Raw genomic sequence first — 20,948 nt, 5'->3', positions numbered from 1 at the left:
GGACCACTATCCTGCAGACCCCAGAATGGTAAATCCAGTGACAGCTTGCTCTGTGCACCTTGAACAACCGCAAGCACTTAATACGAGCCTGTGAAAGCAGCCACGGGGGCTGTCCCCTGCAGAGCCATGGGGTGGGGCTGCCCAAGACCTTGGGAGCCCACCTCATGCATCAGCGTGTCCTGAATGTGAGACATGGAATGAAGGAGACTTTGGAGGTTTAATATTTAATGATTGCCTGGCCAGGTTTTGCACTTGCATGGAGCCTGTGGCCCCTTTGTTTTGGCCATTTTCTCCCATTTGGAACAGGAATATTTCCCTCCTGTATCCCCTGTGCCCCCATTGTATCTTAGAAGTAACTAACTTGCTTTTGATTTTGCAGGCTTATAGGTGGAAGGGACATTTCTAAGTGGTGTAAGTTCTTAAAACAGAAAAAATAGCCTTTCTTAGCACTACCCTTTGTGTCTACTTAAAAAAGTTATTTTTTGATTTTATTTTCCTATAAATTCATTGTTTTCATCCGAACAGCAACTGCAGTTGCAGGCATTTTTATGACCAACTCATGGATAGTCTCATTTTAGAGAACCCAGACTAATACACTGCCCTTTGTAAGCTATTGTTGCTAACGTGTGTTAAAGGCAGATAGGGGCCAAAAGGTGTTCAAAAGTATAAGCAATTAGACACAGAAAGTTCTCAGATTTGGGTGGCCTTGTTGAGGGAAACATAAGCATGATTGTGCCCATTATCTGAGGATTTCTAGGGTAGCCTCACTGCTACCCTAGGTGGGGAAATTCTCTTCCCCACCTGCCAGCCAGGGGCCCAACGTGCATTTGCATCTCAGTGGCTCCTTTTTAGGCCATCAGGAATTTTTTTCTTAAATACCAAGTTCATCTGAAAAGATATGAGGAATTAGTTCACACTCACTTGGAAACAGGACTGGCAGAAATAAGATCTAGAGCACACTGGCCAACTTCACTTCAGTAACCTGCCGCTCTCACCACGCAAATCAGGCAGCCGTATTATGGCAGGGGCTTGTAAAAACTGAGGAACAAGCCACTCGTGTCTCAGTTTCTCTTCTGTTCCCAGTAATGTGCAGTGTTCATGCATTTTCTTTTTTTGTTTGTTGTTTAAAAATTTTATTCATTCTATAAGTCACTCAAATTTCTTAACTATTTCAGTTTAGTGTGACACAGTATAGAGAGTGGGATGTAAGAACCATAAACTATTCCGTAACCACATTTGAATCAAGTAATCATGATTTGTGTTCCCTTTGGCATCTCAGTATCTCCAGGCTCCAGCACTTGCTTAGCTGTTATGACTCCGGCGAGCCTGTGTTTCTGGGAGAGCGCTACGGCTACGGCCTGGGCACTGGCGGCTACAGCTACATCACGGGAGGAGGAGGGTAACTATGATCACAGCTTTCTTCAACTACTTTGAACATAAACTGTCTTTTCCACTTGAGAGGTGGGTCTCTGGCACTGGGATCTATACTGATATGTGAGTACTCTGTGAATAGTGGTTGTTAGTATGATAGGAAAGTGAACATTATATTTGCTAAATATTAAAAGAACACACAGTAAATATTTTAGCCCTTGAAGAAATGATACAAAAAAGTATGTCATACTTGGTAGAATGTCCCTAACAATGGTTGCTTCTAGGCAGCCAACTAGTTTTGATTGTGTTTAAATGGAGAAAGCAATTGGTTATAGATTTTAATCTCAGAGAATAAGCCATTAGACTATTAAATTTTGTAATGCTTAATAAATCACCTTTGGGGAAAGTATAGAAGCTTACTTAGGCAATTAAGTGATATTTGTGTAGGATTTATAGGTTTTAAATAACAGTTAAAAATCAATGTTTTAAATGAAGCGTCTGCCTAATCTCTTATGAAGAAAGATTTTAACTTGATTTATATGGGTGAATCAATTAAGCAGTTTTCCCTATTACTTCTATAGTCTTACTATTGGTGCGTGTAGGCAAAATCTTATCAACTGTAGTCATTTATATTCATTCAGTAGATATTTATGTCTGCTGTGTGCCAGGCAGCATTCTAGTTTATAATCTAATGGATGATACGCTTCTGGAGGGCTAGGACCTTAAATTCCTACTTTGCAATTCCCTAGATTGGAACAATTCCTACAGGAACCTGCAGGCTCTCAACAGTCATATGACAGGCATCCTGATTTGGTCTAGCCAATTCAGTGGTGAAGATTACAGGGTTATGGAGGTGGCTCTTTTGCAGTGATAACCAAACCTGAGCGTGTGTGCTGATCTTTGTTAGTCTATGACTTGCATCTGCCTAAGGTCAATAACAACAGTAGGGGGAGTCCAGGGAGGCCTTTGAAAAGACACTAGAGTAAGCCCAAGGAGTGTTGACCTCCTTATCAAAAAAGGTTCAAGCTATTTGCAGCCTTACTGTAATGCATTGGGCTTTCTGGGTGAAGAGTTAGGGCCGATTAAGGATCAGAGCATGGCACCCATCGAGCCAGGATGTTCCACTTTGAAAGTGGCCCTGTTATTTGTATATGGGTTTATATACTTTATAGCATGATAGTGTTCATATAATATTTTTAAAACAGAAGTGACTTGTTACGTGATTTCTGCAAGAAAACCATTTTGTTGTCTTACATTGCGTATTGGATTTAGCTGTTGTTTCCAAGACTGGCACTCAAGGCCTTCTGAAACCTCACTTTACCTTACCTATCTAGCATTGCCTTTCATCATCCCAGTTGGTTGTTCATTCATTCAACTGGCCTTGTGTGGGCCAGACACGGGGAATGCACAGATGAAAGCTGCATAGCCCTTCCCCACAGGAGCTCACAGGCCAGTGCCAGATTTGCAAATGCGTTGCACCATTGTCATTGCTCCCCCTTCCCTTGCCCCGGCAGGCCCTGCTAGACCACCAAAGTGGCACCTTTCACTTCTTCTGTGCTCAGCGTCTCCCTTGCTCCTGGGTACTTCCCACCACCTCTAGTTTTTCCATCTTAAAACTTCTCACCACCACCATGCCATCTTCTTCCTACCCTGCAGAACATCTTGAGTTCACTACTCTATCTCCATTTTCTCAGCTCCATGCTCAGCCCTTTAAGAGTCATTAACTCCCAGCCTCCTTAACTATCTCACCAAGGTTTCCAGCAACCTTGCTGTAGCTAAATCAAATTAATAATTTGCAGTTTTTATCCTATTTCACCTCTTAGCAACCTTTAACGCCGGTGACTGTTGACCTGAAACACTCCTTTCTCTTGCTTTCCAGAGCGGCATCCTGTCCTTGTTCATCCTTCTTTCTGGTCATTCCTTCTTGGTTGTTTCTATCTTATCCCTTCAATGTCTTATGTTTCTCAGGCATCTTTTCTAGTCCTCCTTCTCACCCCGTGTTGTCCCTGGATGATCGTATGGCTTGATGCTGAATGTACCCAGAACTCTTTCTCCAGTCTAGAACTCTGCTGGCCTCCAGATTCATAGATTCAAAGGGCATCTCCACTTGACTGATTGACAGACACATCACACACAGCACCTTGTCATTTCTGACTGTAACCCCTGATTGGTTCTTCCAATGTGCCCCTCTTAGGGAAGACATTGGCATATATGAGTTCTTATCCCAGGAGTCTGAGAGTCAGCTCTTACCCTTTCTCTCCTTTCCCCACTCCCTGCAATCAACTGAATCACCCAGTCCTGTCCATTTTATTTCCTAAATCGCTCTTCCGTCAATACTTCTCTCTACCTCCAGTAATCTCAACCAGGTCACTGTCATCTCCTGTATGAGTTCCTGCCACAGCCTCCTGTTCTCCCTACTTTTTTGTCTTAAACTGCACTCCATGCTGTTGTCCACACTGTAGTCAAAGGGACCTATCTAAAAGCAGATCTAGTCCTCTCTCCCCTCTGCTCAGATGTCCTCAGTGGCTTCTCATTGTCTTTATTTTTCCCCAAGAGTATGAACCTTTTTCTACTTTTGACACCTAAGACGAAGAGATGATTCAGATTTTAATAAGAATCAAGTTGATCTGGGATGAGTCCTCAGTTTTGATCATCTCTGGTTTGCCTGATTAACAGCCTCCCTGGATGTTGCTGAGGCCACTGCTTTGGGCCGAAAGGCCCAAGAAGAGTTTTGTTTTCTACCAACTTACTAGGCCCAGTTTGCCACTGAAAGCTGCCATGGCTGGCCTGCTACTCCCCTAGCAATTCATTCATCTAGGCTTCATGGCATTTACCTCTCTTCAGTTTCATAATTACATATGATTTTCCTATTATTTGAATATTTTTGAGTGTTACTTTACCATGGCATGAAAGTCTTTTGCTTTGCATCCTCTGAACTGGCAGTAGAACTTCTCCCTTTGCCTTTAGGATCAAGTCCACACTCCAAGGTTTATAAGACCTCTCATGATCTTGGCAGATGCTGTTTTACCTTTCTAGCCTCATCCATCTACACCCTCATCTTAAAGAACTCTTGCTGAACTTGTTTCAGTTTCTCTGAAGCACTATTTTTTTCCTTTCCTCCCAAGATATGACATTTGCTAGTCTCTGTGTAGCACCATTTCCCCAACTTTCTGCCTGTCTAGTTCCTCCTTGTTCTTTGGACTCACCATAGCTATCACCATTTACTCTTGAATGCCTTTAGCACAGTCTAGCCTCTCAAATCTGGGTTTAGTGCATTTCTAATGTACTTTCACAGCATATTATGCAAACCATTATCATTTAATAGCCTATTTACTTTTCTATTTTCCACTTAAATTATGCATTATTTGAAGGCAGTACCTGTGTGTTTCATTTCTCATTATTTCCTCACTTCTTAGCATAAGGACTCATGTTTTTCAAGGTACAGGGAATAAACGAATAAACAAATCCATGAACACAAGGCACTGATCTTTATATAACTAACATTGACCAATGTGATGTTCTGTTTTTAATAGCGCTTTTACAAAGATGCAGGAACATTCTTCATGAGATTGTCTCTTACGTCAACCTTTGATAAAAGCTGTAAGACGTAATGTTGATTAGTTTCTCTAGTATTACAGTAGAATTTTCTGATGCTCTTATCTAGCTGGAGAACCAATATGCCTTTTAACAGCAAGTCAGAATCAGTGGCTTGTAAAACCAATTCATGGACCATAACTAGCATTTTAAATTAATGAACTATTGAGTGGAATGGAATAAAATGGAAAATATCAGAGTGCATTCATTGCATGTCATAAGGGTGGGTATTGTTTGTGACATTTTTGTTTCAGCTTTATACATACCCATGCAGACTCACACACCAAACATAAATGGTTGCAATGTGAAATTCATTTCTTGATTTCTAATTGTGGGTCACAGTCACGTAAATTTTTGAAAACCACTACCTTAAACCATCTGTCGTAGGTAAGGGTGTTTTGACAGAGCCGAGTCAGACATGCAGGTTCCTGTGGTTTCTGTGTAGGTATTTTGCATTATTTGGAGCATGAGACCTTTTGTACTATTTGAATCCAAGTGTCTGTTTTTCACTTTGTTGCTTACTCCATGAAAGTTTTGGTACTTGGAGAAAACAAGTTGAATTTTTTTTTTTTTTTTAATTTCACTAGGTTTTTGAGGGCAGGCGGTGTTTGGTTTTATGAGTAAGTTCTTTAGTGGTGATTTCTGAGATTTTGGTGCACCTATCACCCAAGTAGTGTACACTGTATCCAATGTGTACTCTTTTATCCCTCATCCCCACCCTTCTTCTGAGTTCCCAAAGTTCATTCATTGTGTCATTCTTATGCCTTTGCATCCTCATAACTTAGCTCCTACTTATAAGTGAGAACATGTGATGTTTTGACCATTTCTTTTTGAAAATACTTATTTACATATGTGCATTTAGGTAGGAAGCTGTGCTTAGGGTATCTGTCATCAGCCTTTTTGGCAGCCTTGGGAGCAAATGACTACACCAGAATAAGACGTTGGGCAGTGTCCTCAGAAGAGGCAGCAGGAAGTGTTACCCAAAGAGACCACCATGACCTGTTTATTGGCTGAAGGCCGGGAGGGGCAGGCGTGTTTCTCATGCATGTTCCCTTCCTACATTTTCTTGCTCTGCACTGTGTTCTTGGGCAAGTCCCAGACTCTCATTTCAGTTTTTCTTATTTTAGACATTTGTATATTGTATATTGAAGGAAATAAAATAATCCTGTAGCCTTTCAACATCTTTTTAACATTTAATAGTTGGTGGCCAGAGCAGACAAGTGTTCTTTCCAACCAGGATATGACTGGTAGTTTTCCATTTTGGCGAGCAACCTTATTTGGAAAGAACTCATCAGCATGCTAATAAACAAGTATTATTGACGGCTCATATTCACTTAGTTTATGCAGATAATTAATGTGTAGGCAAAAGTATAAAATAATTACAAATTAAAAGTTCATGCTCGCATTTCATCTTCCTATAAAGTTAGTTTTTCAGAGAGCGGATCAAAAAAATGAAAGTCTTTCTCATTTTTCTCATTCTACTCGATGCTGACAAAAGAAAAAAAGCATTTTTACTATTTACTGTCCACCCATCTTCTCATGTACGCTCTTTTCCCAGATTCAGTAGCTTGAGCCCAACGTGGCCGATTGGGTGTAGGAGTTCCACTCAGCCACAAAAAATGTGGCGGGGGAGGTTTCACTGTGGACAGCAGGCTTTCTAAGAGAAAGGCAATTTATGGTGGGTTTTCAGACTTGCAGTTTTCCTTTCTCTGTAGTTGACAGGAACTTCGTTTCTTTTTATACCTTCCTATTTTGTTACAACATCTTATGTAAAGAAATTCTCTTGTCTAGTCAAGGGCAGGGAGGGAGTCCTGCACTGTTGCAGGGGATGGGGGAGGGGGTTGGCCGCTAACATTAGGTAAAACTGCGGAATTGAGCCCAGCATGTGGAATCAGTGTTTTTGATTCAGGGATTCAAGCTCTTTGTCCTTTTTTCCTTCCTCCTAGAGTGATTCATAGACTGTTTCCTCCCCCAGGAAGAAGGTCTTTGCAAAGGCAACTTTGTTCTCGCTTGTTTGATGCATCAAACTTTTATTGAGTGCTGTGGGCAAGGCCTTATATGTGGCAATGGGACTGTATGGATGAATTTTAAGTAGTTTTGCCTTAAGGAAAGTCTTTGATGATCAAGACTGAACTTGTGAATCATATTTTTCCTTCAGCCCTCTCAGTTTTTGAGCTTTTTATGATATAAAAAGATTCATTTCTACCTTAGGATCAGAATGGAAACAAGAAACCAAACTGTATTTTAAAACAAAGAGAAATTATTTTGGGAACTTGGTACGAAAGTGTTGGAAAGGGCCAGAAGACTAAAAGAGAACAGGTAGGGTTTTACCTGAGCTCAGTAACTAGAGAAAGCTGCTGTTGCCTCTCAGTCTGGAGGAGTAGAGTCCTGTTTCCCGGGGCCCATTTGTGCAGCAGCGGTCTCTGTGGAGCTGCTCTAACCCCTTTCTCTGCTCTGGCTCCCACTAGAATGGTCTTCAGCAGAGAAGCCATCAGGAGACTTCTCGCCAGCAAATGTCGGTGCTACAGCAATGATGCTCCCGATGATATGGTCCTGGGAATGTGCTTTAGTGGCTTGGGAATCCCTGTGACACACAGCCCTCTCTTCCATCAGGTGAGGAAATGGTTTTTATTCTTCCCTCACAGCGGGTGGGAGACATCCTTTACAGGACTGTTACCCTGTTTGATGTAACACTGCATCATGTACATCATGAAGACGGGAGGCAAAAACATATTGAAAACCAAGTGGCGTTTGACTGGGATCCTCACATGTAGGACCAGGGAAAATCTGGGTGTTTTGTTTTGTTTTGTTTTGTTTTGAGACGGAGTCTTGCTCTGTCGCCCAGGCTGGAGTGCAGTGGCACAATCTTGGCTCACTGCAACCTCTACCTCCTGGGTTCACACCATTCTCCTGCCTCAGCCTCCCGAGTAGCTGGGACTATAGGCACTCGCCACTATGCCCGGCTAATTTTTTGTATTCTTTAGTAGAGACGGGGTTTCACTGTGTTAGCCAGGATGGTCTCGATCTTCTGACCTCGTGATCCACCCGCCTCGGCCTCCCAAAGTGCTGGGATGACAGGCGTGAGCCACCGTGCCCAGCTTTTTTTGTTTTTTAGTTAGAAAGATTGGTGGCATTTAAAAATTACTGGATGCTGCCTAGAAATACATAGTACTGACCTAATATTGTCCTACTGGCCACTGAGTCTATGTAATTCTACACCATCCTCAGTTTTTACACTGTCTGTCTTTTTACTGAGATTTTTCTCCTTCACTTGCCATTAAACTGAATGGCTAAAATCTATTAAATTGCAATTGGGTATCTCAATAAGCATATATTCTTGGGGTTATGGAACAGAAGAGATGAGCTTATGTTTACCAGGGACGGGTAGTGCTTATAGCCTCCCCATATTGCAGTTTGGGGGTTGGAGAAGGAAATCCTGCATTATTTTTAGTATCTTTTATGAACCAAGTCAGTGAATTTTCTGCTAAGAATAATAGCAGATGTTCACAAACTTAAAATAAACATAGATTCATACCCATCTAATATCCTCCTTCAAGAAATTTCAAGTTTTTGAAACTTGAAGTGTGTATGCATATGTATTTTAGGTGCCTTCTCTTATACTGAAAATACAGTTTTTATGCTTTATTTACTTACTTTTATTTATTTATTTTGAGATAGGGTCTTGCTCACTGCAACGTGGCTCACTGCAGCCTTGATCTCCTGGGCTCAAATGATCCTCTTGCCTTAGTCTCCCAAGTATCTGGGACTATAGGCACACACCGCCATGCCTGACTAACTTTTAACTTTTTTTTATAGAGATGGGGGTCTTACTGTGTTGCCCGGGCTGGTCTCAAACTCCTGGATGCAAGCGATCCTCCCACCTCAACTTCCCAAAGTGCTAGGATTATAGATGTGAGCCACTGCACCTGGCCCATGCTTTATTTATTTAGTAACCAGTAGCAAACATTATCATAGCAATATAGAAAACTTAGCATGACAGAAATAGTACTATAGAAAACAACTCGAATAAGACTAAGAAAGTGTTTGCATCATCAGGAAAGGCAGAATCCATTTCTGTATCCTTGAGACAATAACAGAGCATAAAAATAGACCTTTAATATAAGGAAATGTATGAGAAACCTCCTTCCTGATGTCAGTTAGAAGATACTTATTTGTCCTTTAGGACTTCTCATGAGAGGTCTTACCCACTTTAAGCCTGTGTTGTGTTAGGAAGACTTAGGAAAGAAGGTGTTATTCTCTGCGGCTCCCTCTCTCGCTCTGTTTCATGGTGTTTCAGTCACGCAATAAAAGGGGTAATTAAAACTGTTAGCGTATAAGGGAAATAATTTATCAAGGTTAGTGTGACAGGTCTTAGATTTTTATAGCAGCCCTTTTCATTTAGGGGAGAATAAATTGGCTAATAAAATGATAAGGAGAAAAGAAAGAAGGAAAACCATCTATAGGCAAAAGTCCTTTGAAGATAATTTTTTTTAAAAAAGGTTGTTGTTTCCCCCACTTCAGAACCCTTGATTTCCCTAATTCACATACATTTTAAACTCTTCTAAAATCATAAAATATGTTTAAAACCTATCCTCCCCAACCGATAATGCTTGTATCTTCCAATTCTTAAGCCTCTTTTAGAGAGTTTGATAACGATTTGGACATTGCTTTCCATTTATAGTGTTTAAACCCTGGTCCAAACTGTGTTTGTTCATCTTCACAAAGAAATATGAGGCAAAGAGATAAAATGTAAGAATCCTGATGAGCTAGAGACAGAGTGGGCATTTGGAGGCAGTCTCAAATGCAAAATTGCCTGGGCCGTCACAGCTCTTCTGTTTCTAGAGAAAGTTACTGTGAATTCACAGATTTAGAAGGGGACTCCAGGGAATACCTAGTATTTCCCACCTTTGTTGAAAGTACAGCACCTAGAGCATGTGGTTTTCTGTTCTTCCAAAATTATGTGCCACTAATGGACATGGCAGTGTGCAATGGTTGGTGGTTGCTCAGCTCTGGAAATCTCCCAAAAAGTTTTAGACCACCATGATGGTGGGTGAACTGTATGGTATGGAAATCATTTTTTTAACACAGTTATAAAAATGCATTTATCTAAGGAAATGTGATTTTAGTCTCCATTTGTTGTCCTGTTTAGTGTGCTCCAGTATTTACAGATGAAAAGTTCTAATTTTGCCCAATGTAGGAGGTCTTTCCTTTTTCTTTTTTTCAAGATGAAGTCTTGCTGTATCACCCAGACTGGAGTGCAGTGGCATGATCTCAGCTCACTGCAACCTGTGCTTCCTGGGTTCAAGCAATTCTCCTGCCTCAGCCTCCCGAGTAGCTGGGACTATAGGTGTGTGCCACCTCACCCGGCTAATTTTTTGTATTTTTAGTAGAGACGGGGTTTCACGTGTTAGCCAGGATGGTCTCGATCTCCTGACCTTGTGATCCACCTGCCTTGGCCTCCCAACGTGCTGGGATTACAGGCTTGAGCCACCACGCCCACCCGGCTGCAGGTCTTTCTTATGCAGTTTCAGCTCCTCTCTCTTCCTGTATGCAGATGCCTACCACACTCTGTTCCTCAAGTTCTTCCCCGCCCCTCACCCTCCTGCTGTTTGGGATTTCCTCTTGGCATTTTGGGCGTAGAGATACGATTATTAGAGGCTGCATAGACTTCTTGGTATTAAAGATACCATTTTGGATGTATTTCACTTTTCTAGTTTTGTCTAATGCTTTTCCATGACCTCGTTTGTCAAAAATGACCAGCAAATTGTAATGTTTAATAAGCCAGCTCTTTTAATGCATGCGTAGGCTCCCTGAAATGCAGTGAATCACTTCTAGAATCTGCATTAATCGAGGGAAAAAATGTTACGGTTTATTTTTTTCCTGTTAGATGCATTTCTGTCTTCAACAGTTCATTTTTAAAGGTGAAAAACAAGCAAGGATTTGTTTCCATTGCTTTTACAGTAGTCCTTCCTTAACCACAGGGGTACGTTCCAAGACTCCCCCTCCCCCCGCCCCCAGTGGATGTTTGAAACCTTGGATATACAGAATCCTACGTATACTTTGTTTTTTCTTATACTTTACATACCTATGATCAAGTTTACTTTAGAAAGTAGGCAGAATAAGAGATGAACAGTAATAAAATAGAGCAATTATAACCGTATGCCGGCATCACTACTCTTGCTTTAGGCTATTCTTAAATAAGGGTTCCTTGAACACAAGCACTGTGATACTGCTGCAGTGGACTGGATAATGAGGTGGCTTCTAGCGACTTAGGGGCGGGGAGTGTAGACAGCATGAAAATGCTGGACAAAGGGAGGATTCATGTCCAGTGTGGGATGGAGTGGAACACCCCACATTTCATCCTGATACTCAGAAGGGCCCGCAACTTAAAACTTAGGAATTGTCTATTTCTGTAATTTTCCATTTAACATTTTCAGACTAAAATTGACTGTGAGACACACTTCAGAAAGTGAAACCATGGATAAGGGGGAACTACTCTTTCTTTCTTCTGGGATCGTTGTGGAATTATCTTCTAACGGAATTGAGAGGATGTCTGTCTTTGGTTCTCTTCCTTGCCAGTAAACTCTCTCAGAGGGCCTTGCAAAGAAACATCGTATAATAAATGAATTCCTTCACCTAATACTCAAACCTTTCCCAACTCTATTACCAGTGTGTATTTTTTGTCTATCTCACTGTTTTTTCCTTTTAAAATTCCTTTTAGATTTTTAACTCCATGAGCAGTTACAATTTCTTAAAAATAGCAGTTGTGACAGTTCTCCCCTTAGATTCTTTTGACCTTTTCTCCACAGATATTATTGTTGAAACACTCGTCTGAATAGTGTATTTGTGCTGGTGGAGGTAGGTTAGGCCAGGGGCTGCTGAGTGTACCCAGCCGGTGGTGAGAAGGCTTGAGCAGAGGCAGCCCGTGCCCTGGCGGAGCACTGGCCCTGGGCTCAGCACCTCTCTCTGGTCTCTAGTCCAGTGTTTGCTCGTCATGTTACTTCTGGGAGCTCCGGTTTCCTCAGCGGTAAACTGGAAGTGAACCATAATGTTCTGTCCCTTTTACAAGGTTGTTTCTAGGATTAAATGAGATAAAATTTAACAAAGGTATTCTGTAAACCATTTAAGGGAGTTTATTCATATCAAAGATTTAGGCAGACTATAATAAAATAGTAGCCTACAAAAGCCTTGTTTTTAAAATGCATCACATCTAGTTTTGATAGTCAAGACAGTTTTAGTATCGATGACCTAATGAGTTACTTTATAAAACAGAAGGCCCATATAAATTAATAAACAAATTTAAGATGATTACTGACCGGGCAAAGTGGCTCACGCCTGCAATCTCAACACTTTGTGAGGCCAAGGGCGGGTGGATCATCTGAGGTCAGGAGTTCGAGACCAGGCTGGCCAACTTGGTGAAACCTTGTCTCTACTAAATACAAAAAATTAGCCAGGCATGGTGGTGCGTGCCTGTAATCCCAGCTACTCAGGAGGCTGAGGAAGGAGAATCACTTGAACCCAGGAGGCAGAGGTTGCAGTAAACTGAGATTGCCCCATTGCACTCCAGCCTGGGCGGCAGAGTGAAACTCCATCTCAAAAAAAAAAAAAAAAAAAAAAGTGATTCCCAAGAGAAACTGGATACTTTGCTTAGAGAAAACAAAATAGTATCTGATTTCAGTTACTTTCTAACCCTATAGGTTACTTCTTCAATCTTATTCTAACCTGTATCTAGTTCTGCTTAAGTTTTATTTTCTAACTTCTAAAAAATGTTGCAATGTAGATAATATAAAAACTTTTTAGGTCCTTTCGCAGACAATTTTGGGTTACTTGCAATTCTCATTTACACCTCATTTACACCTCTGGAACTAGACTAGATATTTGGGCAGGAAGAGAGTATGAGTTACGTTATCCTTCTCCCCCAGTGAGTTCCTTGTTTTCTTTCTTCGAATGACGTCACCTAATTACACATTAGAGCAGTAGACAGGCCAAGGGAAATCTGAGAAATCTTTGCCCTGGCCCCCCACAACCCACTTCTGGCCCCCCACAACCCACATGTGGCCAGAGTTTCCTTAGAAGTACCTGGAACGTAACAGTTTTTCTGTCTTTGTGCAGAAGTGATAATAGTAACTTAAATGGCTTACCAAAAAAGCTTTTTGTATTTATTACCATGGTTCAGGAATCTCCCAGAGGCAAGACTATGGAACATAGAAGCAAAAAGCAGTGCATTTGGGATATTAAGGTAATTGGAGACACAAAAGCAAAGAACCTGGAGTTAGAAGAAAGAGATCAGAAAATAGTTTCCTTTTTGCTTTTAGATTCCCATAGCCAATATTAAGTAGTGAAGTAAAGCAATCCACTTTATAAACTCAGATGTTCTTCTGCAGCAAAATTATTTTCAATCAACAAGGAAGCCTAACTCTCTATTTTTCCTGCAGGCTCGGCCAGTGGATTACCCTAAGGACTACCTTTCTCATCAAGTTCCCATATCGTTCCACAAACACTGGAACATCGATCCAGTGAAGGTGTATTTCACATGGTTGGCACCCAATGAGGAAGCCAAAGCCAGGCAGGAGACACAGAAAGGTTTTCGAGAGGAGTTATAAAGCAGGGTGACCTGTGAGCATAGCCTGCGCAGGGAATGAACTGGAGACTGTGACCTCATCCCACTGTGCTGTGCTCACAACGCTTGTGTCTACCACATGGCATTGGACACTTCCTGACTTTAGGGGGCGATTTTATGTGTGGTATTTTTTGACAGAGGAAGAAAAGGGGTCATAGGAGAAACATTTTTTTTTTTCTGGGAAAAATCACTTGCTTTTGACTTACGCAGTTGTTTTAACACTTAGTGATGACTGTTTATTCTACGAACTGTGATACAGCAGTTTTTATTATTGTCACAGGAAAATAAATGATACCAGAAGTCCCTTTCCTGTTCTGTCTCTTCATTATAATGGAAGTTTCAGTTGAGCATGAGCCTGGAGTGACTGTCTACAGTTCTATTTGTATATATAAAAAGAAGAGTGAAAGTCTTTTGACATGGATATTACCAATGGTATGAACTTTTAAACCATATTATTGATGATGAAAATTATTTCCTGGGAACTCAGTAGGAATAATACTGTGTTAAGGAATAATACTGTACATAAAACATCATGAAACTCTAGGTATGAAATCCCCTGGAGTCTGTAATCATGGTGGTTATGTTTTATCTCTTCTTTTGCTGTTTGTGCCTCATAAAGAGAATGAGGTCTTCTGCTAGAGCTTCGTATTGCTTTAGAAGTTCATTTGTGTTCTATTTCTCCCTGAAGCCCTGTCTTTATGGCCTACTTTTAACATGAAAGTGTAGTAGATGCTGCCACAAAATAGTGTCCTCAATATTTTAAAACAATGTTGATGTGTTTTGTTCAAGTCAGCAAGCTCTATGTGAGTCTCAGGAAGTGAATTCAATTTGGACCTTATGTTTTACTCTTTTTCTTAATGTTACCTAATGACTCTCTCCTGACTCAGAAGAGAAACCCCTTGTGGAAGGACAACATGGTAATCAGGCAATTTCTCTGGGTCCCCAAAGAATGACATTTGAACACAGTATTTTGAAACAGCTCTAGTTTTCAAATTATATCTTTAATATATAGTAACTTAACATATTCAGTATTAATGTATAAAAAAGCACTCTGTTTAATTATATAATTCAGTTTTTGTAAAGGTATTTGCATAAAATTTGATTTAATATGTCTTAAACTGATTTTGGTATAGTAAATTACTTATTTTTTTCTTTTTAATAAAAACTGTTATTCATTAACTTTGCTTATGCTTTTTATAGCCAAGCACAGAATTCAAAGCCATACCACCAAAAGTACCTGTGTGTGTTTATGTGTTTTTCTTGTAGTATAGATTTGACTCATTCCCAAAATGATGCAATAGTATTAGTATTTACCATTTTTCCAGATTAGCAACTACCAGAACTCGTGTGTGTTGCAGTGATAACACAATGCATTGGATTCAGTTTTGTGAAAATGGATTTTGTGGCCATCCAAGAGATGTATCAGGGATGATCAGCTGATGAGAGGCTCCAGAAGGATTTCTAGATCGCATCAAGCCTCTACTGATGGCCTTAGCTTTGTTGTCATTGTAACTGAGATTGTTGTCATTGCCACCATGGTAGTCACCTTCATGTCATCTATAATAATACTCCTGGAGAGCCCTGGCTGCCTACACCAGTGGAAAAGAGTCTCCAGTTCTGCTCCGGCCTACTAACTGTTACCACTGAGAGAACAACATGTTCATTTGACAGGATTGAAGCTGGCATCCGTACATGAAGATCCGTGTCAAGCTTTCTTCTTTGGTCTGATCAGTGCCTTCTACTGATACCGGGGCACCTCCTCTGGTACTTTTAAGTGTTTTGTTAATTACGTTTACTTTTTGGAACTGTGTAAGCCTAACCACAAATAAAAGATCTTTGCCTAAGTTTTATATTTCTCAAATATTGTGTTCATTAGTCTAGACTCGGAATGGGGAGGGGAAATGGGGAAAAGGAATGAATGAAATCAGAGAAAAAACTCAGCAGCCCGGTAAATACAGTTTAAAGAGAGAATAATCACTTCAGAGCTACCCTTTTAAGAGAAAACCATCAGAAATTGACAGTGTTTATATAAAGTTTATAAAGCCATTATGTTTTATTGTATAACAAATCAGAGATGTTATTTTAGAATCGACTCTCATCTAAAGAACTCAATTTTGAGTCTGACATTTCCAGGACCAGATATTGTCTTATTCACATTTCCTTTGCTTTGAAATAGGCTTTCCTTCCAAATGGCTGTTTTTAGGATAGGGATGTTAGTATCAGGGATTTGTGTGTGGAATAACTGAAATGTCATTTTTACTTTTAAGCCATTCCTGATGATATAGCCAAAGCGGGTTGTCTGACTATGTAGGATTTTTACATCTTGCAGCTAAATCAGAAATCCGGACATGAAAATAACCTTTCTAGGACGCCTGGAAGCAGAAAACAATAATAGCATGCTAAATTAAAAACGATGCTATGTATGGGTATGTAAATATCGGTGCTCTCTGCATTTCTGGGTTTATTGAAGACCTCTTGTGCTTCCACATCTCTGTATGTATATTTCCTCAAAAATTAACATAGTTGACATCTTCAAGAATGTTTCTGTTGTCTTCCATTCATAATCAAAGATGTAATTTCTATAGACTAAATTATGTAATTAAAAGTTGAACACTTTCTTACAAAGCAAACTCCAGGCCCAGATGGTTTCATCTGTGATTTTCTCCAGGCATCTGAAGATGAAATACTATGTTTATGGAACATAAACTCTTTCAGAGCATAATGAAAAAGGAAACATTTCCAGCTGAATTTATGAGACCCAGATTTCTCTGACACCAAAACTTGACAAAAGAAAATCACAGACTCACCTTTCATGAACATGAAAGACAGTGATTCTAAACAAAATTATCAGCAATATGTAAAAAGGATACATAAAACGGATAGTAACTCATGACCAAATGGGTTTATTCCAGGGATGCAAGGCTGCTGTAACATTCAAAAATCAAGTAATTGACCACATTAATAGAATAAAGGAGAAAAATGTATAACCATTTTAATAGCGCAAAAAAGGAGGAAAAAAAGCATTTGACAGAATTCAGCAGCCAACCTTGTAATTTTCAGAAACTGGGTAAATTCCTCAATATAATAAAGAGCATCAAAAAGTATCATAATACCTAATGCTTTCAGATTGAATTATTTCTCCCCCTAAATTTGGAGGAAAGACTAGAATGTTCACCATCACTACTTCTGTTCAACATCGTTTAGGAGATCCCAGTCACGGGAAAGAAAAGAAAATTATATAAAGAGTAAAGAGAAGTAAAAAGATATTTACAGATGACCTGATTGCATACGCACAGAATCCAAAGTATCTTATAATGAATTTAGTAAGATCACTAGATACAAGACTGATATAAAAAATAATTGTATTTTTACATACTAGCAACAAACAATTAGAAAATAAAATTAGGAAAACAATGTTATTTACGATGGTTTAAATAATATTAAATACTAAGGAAGTAGATCTTAAGTGTTACCACCACCACCAAAAAAAAAAAAAAACGTGCAGGAATAGATGGATATGCTAATTGGCTTGATTGTGGCAGTCATTTTACAATGTATACATATATGCGATCATGTACACTAAGTATACACACTTTTTATATGTCAAGTATACCTCAGTAAAGCTGGAAAGCATTAGCAAATATCTAGAAGTAAATAGTTGCAAGATCTCTACACTGAAAACCAGAAAATCTTGAGAGAGATTAAAAAGGAACTAAGTAAAGTTTATCATTTTATGTACTGAAATAATATTGTTATGACTACAATTATCTCAAATTGATGTGTAGATTTCCATTAAAAATCTCAGACTTTTTTGTGTGTAAAAATTGACAAATTGGTTCAAAATATAGAAGGAAATGCAAAGGACCTAGAATAGCCAGGCCAATTATGATGACAAAATTCGAAGATTTACAAGAACAGATTTCAAGACCTACCAAAAAACTACTGAAGTGTTTTACTGGCATGATGATTGAAGTCAGATAAATTGAACAGAATCCATACATATATGATTACTTAATGTAAGACAAAGTTGCAATTCATGAGGGAAATGAACTTTTCAGTAAATGTAGAGAAATTAGATATATGGAACAATATAAAGCAACTAACTCGGATTACAGACATTATATTCAAAAATTAAGCTATAAAGCATCTAAGAACAGTACTTTTCAACTGGGGGCCTTTTAGCCCTGGGAGACATTTAGCAAGATTTTTGATTGTCACAACTGGAAGGAGGTGCTACTGGCATCTGATGGGTAGGCCAGAGCTGCTGTTAAACACCCTACAGTGCACAGGAGAATAATTAGCAAGGAATTATCTAGCCTCAAATGTATTGCCAAGGTTGAGAAACACTAGTCTAGGGGAAAACCAGACTAAAATATCTTCATGATCTTAGGTAAACGATAAATTATTAAACAGGTAATAAAAAGCCACTATCGGCCGGGCGCGGTGGCTCAAGCCTGTAATCCCAGCACTTTGGGAGGCCGAGACGGGCGGATCACGAGGTCAGGAGATCGAGACCATCCTGGCGAACACGGTGAAACCCCGTCTCTACTAAAAATACAAAAACTAGCCGGGCGAGGTGGCGGGCGCCTGTAGTCCCAGCTACTCGGGAGGCTGAGGCAGGAGAATGGCGTAAACCCGGGAGGCGGAGCTTGCAGTGAGCTGAGATCTGGCCACTGCACTCCAGTCCGGGCGACAGAGCGAGACTCCGCCTCAAAAAAAAAAAAAAAAAAAAAAAAAAAAGCCACTATCTAGGGCCAGTGTGGTGGCTCACGTCTGCAGTCTCAACATTTTGGAAGGCTGAGGCAGGAGAATTGCTTGAGGCTAGGAGTTCGAGACCAGCTTAGGCAATGTAATGAGACCCTGACTCTACAAACCAACAACAACAAAACGCTATCTACAAAATTAAAAAAGTGGATACATTTGATTTTATTTTAAATAAATTTTTTTTCTATCAAAGAAAAGGAAAAGGCAAGTTACAGACTAGAGAAGATATGTGTGACATACCTGACAAGGACTCTGTGGCAGAACTCTAATAAAATAGCTTCCATGTCCCCTGACTCCTGGTATTCATACCCTTGTGTAATCCTCTCCCCTTGAGTTTTCATGGGCCTTTGTGACTTGATTCTAACCAATAGGATGTGGCAAAGGTGGTGGGATGTATGTCACTATGTGTATGTGACTCTATTCCATAAGCCTGTGATATTCATCTCATGAGAAGATACTCTTCCTTGTTGGCTTTGAGGAAACAAGAAGTCATGTTGGGAAAGCCCACATGGCGAGAAACTAAGGGCAACCTGTAGGCAACAGCCAGCAAGAAGCAGACTGGAAAGTGGATATACCACAAGGGACTGAACGCTGCCACCACATGAATTTGGAAGAAGATCCTTCCTCATTTGAGCAAAAGATGAGACCACAGCCCTGGTCAATGTAACTGTTGCAGCTGTGTGAGAGATCCTAAAGCAGAGGACCCAGCTAAGCCATGCTGAGTGAGACTCTTGACCCACAGAAACTGTCAAATAACAAATGTATGCTTATTTGCACCTCTTAAGTTTATGGTAATATTGCTATGCAGCAGTAGATAATACAGGTTCATAGCCAATATAACTCCTACAAATCCAAGAACACAACGCAGTCAAAAATGTCCAAAAGACTTGAACAAGCACCTCACAAGAGACGAAATACAAATGGCCAATACGTGTATTTTGAGTGTTCAGTATCGTTAATGAGATCACACATAAACCCACCGTAAGACATGCTATGTGGTTACAACAATGGCAAAACTAAAGAGACTTGATACTTTTGAGTGTTGACAAAAATGTGAAGCATCTATTGAATTCTTATAAAGTATTGCTTAAGAGTACTAAATGAATAGCCACACTGCAAAATTATTCAGCATTTTCTACTAAAGCAAACCAAACGTCTATGCCAGGGTTCAGCCAACTGCTGCCCATGGGCTAAATCCAGGCCACCACCTGCTTTTGTCCACAAAATTGTATTACGCAGGCATGCCCATTTGTTTACATATTGTCTATGGCAGAGTTGACTCATTACAATGGAGAGTGTATGGCTTGCACAGTCGATGTATTTCCTATCTGCCTTTTACCAAAAATGTTTGCTGACCTCTGGTGTACACTAGATCTCAGTAATTCCTCTCCTGAGTGCACAGTTCCACAAAATGAAATGTTCAAAAGAGTTCATAGTTGCTTTATTATAACAGCTCCAAATTGAAAAAAAAAAAGTCTGCCAAGAAGAGATGGACAAATTATGATATATGCATACAATGCTGGATAATTACTTCACAGCAATTAAAATGAGAAAACTATTGGTAGACATTACAATGTGAATGATTCTCACAGGTATATTGAACAACAGGAGGCAGACACAAAAGAAAACATATGATTCCCTTTATAGGAAATTCAAGAATGGGTAGAAATAGTTGATAGAAGTTGAAAAAATGGAAACTCCTGGTGGTGGGGTATAGAAAAAAAAAAAAAAGCTGCCTAAGGGGCGTTCACTGTCAAGTCTTAGTGGAGCCTTTGCTGGCAGTGGATACCAAAAAACTACAATTCCTCAAAAGGATTTGGTGTGTTGGCTACTTCATATGGGGCTAAATATACATTTATGTGTTCTGGACACTAGAAGAGGCAGGGATAGGATTGCCATTCTATTGTGAAAGTTCAGAAATCTTATTCAGCATTCTTATGCAATTGGGAGACAACACTACCTGTAGAAGAACATGAGGGGTGGCAATTAGAATCAAATAACAGTAGGTGTTTTGGGGTCAGACTGAGCAGTTGCTGTTTCAGCACCTCACAGACTAGGGGATGTGGGGGCCAGAGCTGGGTGTGGACTTGGGCCCCCACATTTGCCCGAGTGCCCTCCAAGTCGGATGGGGTGAGGTGCCCTTGTGGCTGTGGGCAAGGCTGCTCTGAACTGCCCTGGCAGGACTGTGGAGTTGGAAGACTTTCAGTTTTCTGAGGAAAAAACACAAGTGAAAACATGATGTGAAGATAGAAACGTCCATAAGAAAGCAAAGCCTGGTGGAAGTGGCGCTTCAGGCTGGGTCCCAGTGGCAGCATTCTTAATGAATATCGGGATGTTGGGGGTTATGAGGTGAATCCATGCCCTGGCAGCCTTTCCCCGTTTGACAGGAGAGCTGCTTCTTGAAGCAATGAATCAGGTGATGGGTGAGTGGCCATGGGAGGTTACCCCAAGGAGGTTACAAGAGATTAAAGAAAAAGTAATTGATGAAGGTAAAGAAATGGAAACTCACTCCTATTCAACATAGCATTAGAAGTTCTGGCCAGGGCAATCAGACAAGAGAAAGAAAGACAGTATATTCAAATAGGAAGAGAGAAAATCA

The 20,948-nt window shown here is 40.1% G+C and overlaps 1 protein-coding gene across 6 annotated transcripts in view; it reads left to right on the top strand.

Moving 5' to 3' along the window:
* B3GLCT (beta 3-glucosyltransferase) overlaps nt 1–15,446 on the top strand; it is a 121,138-nt gene extending 105,692 nt beyond the window's left edge. For 3 of the 6 annotated variants that reach the window (XM_030922049.1, XM_030922047.1, XM_030922050.1), the window contains 3 exons: nt 1,280–1,399; nt 7,434–7,578; nt 13,401–15,441. In XM_030922049.1, coding sequence (XP_030777909.1) covers nt 1,280–1,399; nt 7,434–7,578; nt 13,401–13,568 — 433 coding nt within the window. In that variant the 3' untranslated portion in view covers nt 13,569–15,441. Of the gene's footprint in view, nt 1–1,279; nt 1,400–7,433; nt 7,579–13,400 lie in introns of all 6 variants that reach the window. The other 3 variants (XR_004054659.1, XR_004054658.1, XM_030922048.1) reach the window with 3 other exon arrangements.
* Nucleotides 15,447–20,948: the final 5,502 nt, after the last annotated feature.

Source organism: Rhinopithecus roxellana, chromosome 18 (genome assembly GCF_007565055.1).
Source record: "Rhinopithecus roxellana isolate Shanxi Qingling chromosome 18, ASM756505v1, whole genome shotgun sequence".
Classification (NCBI taxonomy): Eukaryota; Metazoa; Chordata; class Mammalia; order Primates; family Cercopithecidae; genus Rhinopithecus; species Rhinopithecus roxellana.
Note: the sequence above shows the minus strand (reverse complement) of the source record. Positions and strands in the feature narration are given on the sequence as shown.